The sequence below is a fragment of the Dreissena polymorpha genome, chromosome 1 (assembly GCF_020536995.1).
Source record: "Dreissena polymorpha isolate Duluth1 chromosome 1, UMN_Dpol_1.0, whole genome shotgun sequence".
Classification (NCBI taxonomy): Eukaryota; Metazoa; Mollusca; class Bivalvia; order Myida; family Dreissenidae; genus Dreissena; species Dreissena polymorpha.
Genome location: NC_068355.1, coordinates 189664745 through 189674005, shown reverse-complemented (window position 1 = coordinate 189674005; position 9261 = coordinate 189664745). Strand labels below are relative to the sequence as shown.

Below are 9261 nucleotides of genomic sequence, written 5' to 3'. Positions count from 1 at the left end.
GGTTAACTGACGGAAACAGGCTATCTGTACACAACTTGATGTATGTTACTGAGCCAAAACTGCCAAAAGAAGAGTACAAACCTGGAATGTGTGGGCTATCTGTTTTCTTCGGGTTTCCAGGCCTTTGGAAATTCCGCATATTGAACGTGGGAGGTAAGTTAATTTGGCTTAAAAAAAGAAGTCATGTTTACGGTTACCCGACCGACCCTGTTTTTAAATCGCCGACTCAAAAGTTTCTTCTGTTACAAATCCGCACCCGAATTTTATGTCCGAAATTTACGCAACTGCGGAAAGCGTCTAAATCGTTCATAACTGTTATTTTTGTTACTTAATGTTTTGTTTCAATTACATTTATTCTAGTAAATAAATGCTTTATTCAAAATGCAGTCTTTGGTTTTCAAAGAATATTTATTTGTACAGTAATTTACAGATCAAGACAAAAGTATTTTTGTTACAAAATCCGCATCCGAATTTTATGTCCAAAATTTACGCAACTGCGGTGAGCGTCTGAATCGTTCAGAACTGTTATTTTTGTAAATGTTTTGTTTCATTTACATTCATTCTAGTCAATAAATGCTTTACTCAAAATGCAGTCTTTAGTTTTAAAAGAATAGTTATTTGTACAGTAATTTACAGATAAAGACAATCTGGATCAAACATCTTCTTGTTAAGAACTATCTCTGAAAGTTATGCATTTCACACTGCTGATACCTGAAAATAACGTTCTCATTGAGTTAAATATTCAATTAAGTGTTGTGAAAATAAGGAAAAAAAGCCTACCTACCGACCCACATTTTTTTGATCACATTTCAGGCAAAAAGGAAATGACAGAATGGTTAAAGAGTGAAATCCTGCCATTAACTGCAGATCCCACGGACAAATGTTGTGAACTTGAAGAGATAAGTAAGCTTATAGCTAGATATTGCTGGATGTGGTTTACAAAGTGTATTTGTGTTGATTGAACAATTTGAGTCTGACTGATGATTATTTAAACTGTATTGACAACAGTTTAAATTAGCTGCGCTAAGTTTCCCTAACCCTTTGCATGCTGGAAAATTTGTCGTCTGCTAAAATGTCGTCTGCTGAATTTCTAAAATTAGCATTTTCATCGATTTTTTTCAAAGAATACTACAAGAATAGCAAATAGTTTGGATCCTGATGAGACGCCACGTTCTGTGGCGTCTCATCTGGATCCAAACTGTTTGCAAAGGCCTTCAAAATTCGGTTCCCGCACTGAAAGGGTTAAAACAAAGAAAATGTGAGATAACCATGTTAAAATAAATAAGATTTTTTTTAGGACAGCCTGATCTTTATGAAGAAGGAAAACAATCGCTGGAAGGCAATACAGACAAATCTGAAGTGCCTCTGAGGCGCTCCCCACATATAAAAATTTAAGCATTTCAAACTGATACAATTTAATTTTTAATGAATTTTAAAACACATGCAGTCTTCACACTAAATATTTTAGCCCAATAGCCCATAGGGCTAATCAGATGGAATTTTGAATAGCCAGAAGACATGTTCAATAGCCTGAAGAGGTCAATATAAATTTGTTGACTTTTTTGGCCATGAACACCAAAATAGTTATTAACAATCAGAAAATCTACTTCCATTAGTAAAAAACAGATGCATGTGTTTACAGTAATAAAGGGTATTCTGTTTCCTTTTGAAATGTTTTTTAATATACAAAATGCACCAGATAATTATGCTGTTTGTTGTAACTTTATTATCACACATGTTCTCATTAAATGATTCCATTAACCCTATAAGCGCTGGAACGGAATTTCGAAGGCCTTTGCAAACAGTTTGGATCCAGATGAGACGCCACAGAACGTGGCGTCTCATCAGGATTCAATCTGTTTGCTATTCTGATAGTATCCTTTGATTTTTTTTAAAAGAAAATGCTAATTTTAGACATTCAGCAGACAACATTTTAGCAGACAACAAATTACCCAGCATGCAAAGGGTTAATCAGTTTTACCAATGTTTGGTTTTATTTTAATGCATATTCAATTATTATCATGTTTAAAAAATATCGGTATGGTGGTCGCATGTGTTCATGCAATTCTTTAAAACTTACGTCATTTTAGGCATTTACCCGATAATTATAGCGAATTAAATTGTGACTTAAAAACGCGTATGTATCAGGTAATTGATATAATAGTAGTTACAGTTTTTCAGTTTGTTTACAATTTTACGCTCAAATATTTAATCGACCAGTCGGGCTATTTATAAGCATTTAGGATCGACCGACCGGCCCAAGAATCGACTCGGGCTTATAGGCTAACTCGAAGGCTGCACATGCTTTGTATATTGTAAACATTTGATCATGTTTGTTCTCTTCTTTGCAGTGACTCCTAAGAAAAGACATCTGGAAAGGTCAGAGGGTTCACCAATCATGCCTCACTCAGCAAGGAAAGTTTTGAAGCTTGAAGGTAATCTAAAAATATATTGGCATATTTGTGCCTCCAAAAATTGATGGGGGGTCAGACTTTTAGATTCACCTTTACCCATATGTCTGTCTAAAAAGTTAGTGTGAAGCTTATCTCAAAAAGTATCTTAGCTAATATCATAATATATAACATTAATTGTTATAGCTTAGCTGTGAACATTGGCTGATTTACTGTGGACTTGCTTGATACATTTTATGCTATCAAGCCAAAATTTGGTGAAGTTTTCTTTCCTATTCGATGTTTTATTTTTTTTGCTATGTCAATATATATACCATGATTTATTTAAGTGCAGGGTTCGACATTTTAAATTACATTATCTTGTCTGCTACGCAAAAATGTTTACATTGACGATACCGATTTTCGATAGAAGTCATAAAATCATGCTCTACAGTTTTACGACACTGCAGAAAATCATTAATATTCATGACAACTTGACTAAGTGAAACAAGCAATTTCTGCAGGAAGCTCTGCTTTGCGTCTAAAAATAGCGATGAATCATGTGAACGCTCCGCGTTTATTTAAATATACTAAGTTTTGTTTTAATGTAAATAAAGGATACAAGAGTAATTTTACACATTAAAAGTAAAGGTTTTCACAGCAGTTATTTATAGTTATATGAATCAGTATAGATTTTTAATTTATGTACTACCAGTCGGACAAGCTAGCCCGCAGTTTTACTAGCCAAACCACCGATCTTACTAGACAATGTCTGTCGGACGTGCCTTAGTGTCGAACCCTGAAGTGCAGTATTTTCTGTACAGTTACTGTAGTTAGAAATAACCATTATTTGTCAAGGAGGGGGGAGAGTATAAATTCACTGCTGGTAATGTGTTTTATCAAGCCTTAAAAATACTTCTTGCACAAACTTTGTTTGCTTTATCTGTACAGAGACTCCAGGAAGCAGCCAGTATTTAAGCAGTAGGGTTGGTTCAAACAGAAAAGATGCATCTGGGTACGGTTTTATTTCATCACAATATATATGTCTGGTTTGAAAGCTTCTCTCAGGCTTAAATGTTTAAGCAAAATCAGCTGCACCAGTTCTGACTCGTTTCAAGTCAAGTAGTTGCCAGTTTCTACCAAGTATATTGAGTGTTCTGGTTAGAAACCCACACATTAGGTCACTCCTGTGATCTAAATCCATTTATTCAGCAGCAAAAACATTTCTTTTAAAGATATGTAAAGAAACTTAATCATGTTTTTTCTTTTTATGTCTCCTTCTACAAGGTAGTTGCAACCTTCTTGGATCACTTCAACATCGTCCGTCTGTAAAAAAAAAGCTGGGAAAAATGTCTTATTGACGTTCGATTGGTAATTGTCGGCTCGGATACTACTTGCATGTACTCCGGATACTCTTAAGTATACTTGCATGTACCCCTGGTACGGTAAATATACTTAATCGTACCCGGTCGATAATAGACTGCCCGAGCTGTATTCCCGCCCAAAATCCTTTTTCGTAAAACGTGCTACCGATTATCTAAAACTTCTCTTAAAAAAAAACTGCATCAAGATGCTTTTTGAGTGCGAGTTTCGATAATATAGAGGTCATTTCACAGAAAATGGACATAAATGTGAATATTATTAATTCAACAAAATAGCCAACAACAACCTATTTAGCATTTAATTTCCCGGGTACGTTTAAGTATATTTACCATACCCGGGGTACATGTAAGTATACTTAAGAGTACTCAGTGTACATGTAAGTAGTACCCGAGCCGACAATGACCCACCGAGCCTTATTGACAGCACTTGTACTGATTTTGACCAAACACATACGCAACTTACATTATTGAGAAAGTAAGGAATAAAATCATTAAAACCAAACTTGTTATGCCCCCCTTCGAAGAAGAGGGGATATATTGCTTTGCACATGTCAGTCGGTTTGTCCACCAGGTGGTTTCCGGATGATAACTCAAAAACGCTTGGGGCTAGGATCATGAAACTTCATAGGTACATTGATCATGACTCGCAGGTGACCCCTATTGATTTTGAGGTCAAGGGTCAAGGTCACGGTGACCCGAAATATTAAAATGGTTTCTGGATGATAACTCAAGACCGCTTAGGCCTTGGATCATGAAACTTGATAGGTAGATGATCATGACTCGCAGATGACCCCTATTGATTTTCAGGTCACTAGGTCAAAGGTCAAGGTCACAGTGATCTGAAATAGTAAAATGGTTTCCGGATGATAACTCAAGAACGCTTAGGCCTAGGATCATGAAACTTGATAGGTAGATTTATCATGACTCGCAGATAATCCCTATTAATTTTCAGGTCACTAGGTCAAAGGTCAAGGTCACAGTGACCGGAAATAGTAAAATGGTTTCCGGATTATAACTCAAGAATGCTTAGGCCTAGGGTCATGAAACTTCGTAGGTAGATTGATAATGGCTGGCAGATGACCCCTATTGATTTTCAGGTCACTAGGTCAAAGGTCAAGGTCAGGGTGACCCGAAATAGTAAAATGGTTTTCGGATGATAACTCAAGAATGCTTATGGCTAGGATCATGAAACTTCATAGGTACATTGATCCCCTATTGATTTTCAGGTCACTAGGTCAAAGGTCAAGGTCACAGTGACAAAAAACATATTCACACAATGGCTGTCACTACAACGAAGAGCCCATATGGGGGGCATGCATGTTTTACAAACAGCCCTTGTTGCAGATAATAATTTATGTTTTCAGAAATAAAATAAAACGACTGGAGGAAGATGTTCGTAGCCTTCGAAGAAAATTAAGGAAACTCGAGGATAGGGTCTCAGAGTTGGAGAAAGATAAAGCATCTAACTCTAAGACAGAACAAGTGGTGGAAAAAGCGGACAGGACGGGGCAGTTGGCAAAGCAGAAAGAGGGACAGGAAAGTGTGTCAAAAAAGGAGGCTGATTCCATACTTGAAACTAAGCCGTGCCAAGCAATCTGTGAACAAGATGTTGAAGCCATTGTAGGCAAGGCTATTGGGGATCTGAACAAATTCAAAAATTTATGCCTATATAAGTTCACCCAGGAAGAATTGGTGTCTTGCACCCGTACAGGGAAGCGAACTATCAAATGTATGGACAATGTGAAACCCCAGTTAGATCACACCAAATTTAAGGAACTGGAAATATTAGTATTAAAATACACTTCATATGATAAGCCAACTTTCCAAAAAAAAATTGAAAACTTACAGAAAGTTCTTAGAAGGGAGAAAAATGGAGCAGTCTGACTTGACCTATAAGCCTTTTGAATAAAGCAACATATGAAAAATCATTGGATTTGGTTTGTCATTCTGTCCATCTGTCATAATTTTTAACTTGGATCTAAAATTAAAATAATAGCCTGCTTGATGTCTTTAACTTACTGTAATACATTTGCTCTTCAATGAAAATGCTAACCGACAAAATTCATATGTATATGAATTCTACCTGCCACATTCATTTCGGGTCAAAGGTGATTTAAGGTTTGCACTAGAAAAGCAGTGTTTTTTATATGGGCTATAGTTAAAAAAAATGAACCAAAGAAGTTCAATTAAATGTTACAGAACTGGTCTGAAACAAATTCAAGAACTAACTAATTGATTATTGATTAAGAAATTTGAGCTCGCTGAGTTTTTTTTATTTCTGTTCTAGAACAAGTTCTTGAACGAAGTTCAAAAATTATAAGTTCTGGAATTGGTTCTTGAACTTTTCTGGAATGTGTTCTGAACATGTTCAAGAACTCGTTCCAGAATAAATTCTGTTCTAGAACAAGTTCTTGAACTTAGTTCTGGAAATCCTAATTCAAGAATGGCCATTCAATGTTCTTGAACTGTTCTGGAACATGTTCAAGAACTTAATCAAGAACAGTTCTTGAATTTTTCGCAGGGGGAGTTTATTTTGCAACAAGATGAACATCAAAGTTATTTTTTAATGTTTTTGAAATTTTGTTTTCTCTTTAGAACATTACATACATACGAGCATTGCATATAGTAATATGTATTTTACATATTAGTTTGGTATTTTATATACAGAGTATTTCATGTGCAGCTTCTTGATGGGTTCATAAACATAATTGTCTACTAACATTATTGTAAAAATCTAATTTTTATTTCAACAATTGTACAAAAAACTACCTTTTCACATACACATTAAATTAAGTTTGAACATAAGTATGTATAGCATTTATAAATAAAATGTTGATGTAAGAAAAGAAATTAGAACATGCTGAATTAAATTATCTAATATGTTATGATTTGTTATATCATTATGGGAGACATAAGTTAATATTTTAACAAACTGACCAGACCCGTAATTGTTCATTTGCTTTAATTGTATTGTGTATACCAGCATGTCAAATCTGTGTTTAATACTATTTACAAATCTATACTGTGTAGGTCTTTTACATTTCCTCTGACAATAAAATATATACCGTCAATCTCTAGCCACAATGTGTTTACAGGGCTTAACACTAGGGCACGTCCGAAAGACATTCACTGCCTGTACCTAGGTCTGGGCTAGCCAATGTCCCAGGAAAATGCTCGACCGGTCGTGTGTATTTTAGGCGGGATTATGTGTTCTATATATATCAATAAACTGTGTTTTAAATAAGCTTTTCAAAGATGCAGAAATCTTAATACAGTATGATCAGATGACAATTAAATCCCAGAGTGAAGTTGGAGACAAAAAACGGATCGTATCTCGAAATATATTTGGAACCCCCTGATTGCAATCAAAAAGAGGCCGACAATTCAGCAAATCCCCGGCGGTTTTCCTGGTAAAACACGTCAGTACCTATTTTTAAACAGAATTCTGCTAGTTACGGGTTTTGATTGGTTTCCTCGAAGTGACGTGTTTTCTCGATAAAAATAAGTTTAAAACTAAAAGCTGGGATCGCCCAGGATCGTCCGGGATCAATGAAGGTATAAAACTCGACATTAACACAAAGTTACTATAAAATTATAAGTTATTTACCAATTTTAAATAATTTTAATTTGTTTGATCGATTAGAAGTGTTTTGACAATCTTTTTTATGCAATACAATAAACAAAACTAATATTAATGGTTGATCCCGGCTGTTAGTAGAGTTAACCCTGTACAATTGTTACGACTACCGTAACACGTTATTTTGCGACACCTAAGATTCACTTACCATTTGTCGTCAGACAGCAACCGCGGCAATCTATGTAAAAAAAGGTTTTAACATTCATGTCCTTGTTTATGTTTGGCTTTACGGGTGGGGATGCCCGGGGGTTCCTCAGTTAAGAAAAGAAAAGGGAAGGAGGAAAGTAATAGAAAGTATGAGGGGGAGTAAAAAACAAGGAAATTTCTTCCGAAATGGCGTGAAAATTTTCTGCATTTACTAGCCCAAATGGGCTAGTTGAAAAAAAGTTAAGTGTTAAGCCCTGGTTTATATCATTAATGTTTATTCCCCCCAGTCTATATATATTGTGTTTGCCCTGTCAGTTTGTTTGTTTGTTTGCGTCAAACTTTAACATTTGCCATAACTTTTGCAATATTGAAGATAGCAACAGTGTTTCACAAACACATCTTGTTGGAGTTGTAATACCAAGTATTATTTCCTTACATTTAATAATGAATAGGTACTGAATCATTAGTATGCTTTGTCTACTGCTATAATCAATCTCAACAACAAAAATAACATTCTGTAAAAATTGACACTATAAAGAAGCATATAATTTCCCCATTAACAATACTGTTTTCAAATCTTATTATACATTACATTACATTATTAAAGGCTGATGGCCATGGTGCTAAATATTTTTCCAAAAATAACTTTTTCAATTTTGAACAAATCTATATGTTTGGGGTGCAAAGATATTGTTGGTTTAGTAAAGGATTGTTATGAATACAAGCAATATAGGATTTATTAAACAAGCTGACTCTTAACTAATTTCCAAACAAGAACTGGATTTTACGACATTTTTGCAGACAGTTCTAAAAAATACGGGATAAAGAGATATTGCTCTTTTTAGAATGTTCACCTTTTACCACGATTAATTTCCTACCATGTGTGATCTATTTCTTATTTGAATTTTTTAGTTATATAGGATCTGGCACGAGTTGTCATATTATACCATATTTTATTAAACGAGTTCAGGAATTTTGTTAGTAAGCGAGCCTTTGGCGAGCTTACTAACAAATTTCATGGACGAGTTTAATAAAATATGGTATGATATGACAACGTCAGTGTCAGATCTGTTTTATCACATGCTTTTAAATGAGCAAATTAAATAAATATTTACGCAAACATAATGATAAATCTCGAATATTGTTTACATTTCCTGACGTCATTTGGATTGCCTCGGCTTTTACAAAGCAAAATAACAAAAGGCGATTGGTCAATAAACGAAAACTATATAATAAGCCAATCAAAACGCTTAAAAATGTTGTATTACACATGTGTAAAATATGTAATGGTTGTTTTACATTGGAAACAGGGTATAGCATGTGATAAAATAGTTGAAGTACATAATCTAGACACCTGCTCCTTGTGTTGTGCAGACATCATTTGAACCAATTACTGATTTAAAAAGTAAATCATAAAAGACAATGACTTCTTTTGTTACAATGTTTACAATACTTACAAAAGCTCATATAGACTTGCAATAAATGAAACTTCCCCCAGATTTGCAGTTTAAATTTAAAATGTAATATTTTTCATCAAATAAAACTACAATACAACAAGGGACAAAATTGTCACAAAACCAGGTTTTCAATGTGAAAAAAAGTATGATAAAGGGAGACAACTCAAACTGAACTGATTGTTTATAATTAATCCCATATATTTCAAAATAAATCTATTTTTAGTCGTGGCGACCTTGACCTTGGAGAT

General features: G+C 34.5%; 1 protein-coding gene across 1 annotated transcript; it reads left to right on the top strand.

Annotated features, from left to right (window-relative positions):
* The first annotated feature begins 2230 nt into the window (after nt 1-2230).
* Nucleotides 2231-6072, top strand: LOC127865206 (uncharacterized). The gene is made up of 4 exons (XM_052405203.1): nt 2231-2435; nt 3342-3405; nt 5137-5523; nt 6060-6072. Exons 1-4 carry the CDS (start codon nt 2330-2332, stop codon nt 6070-6072), a joined length of 570 nt encoding a protein of 189 aa, XP_052261163.1. The 5' UTR covers nt 2231-2329.
* Nucleotides 6073-9261: the final 3189 nt, after the last annotated feature.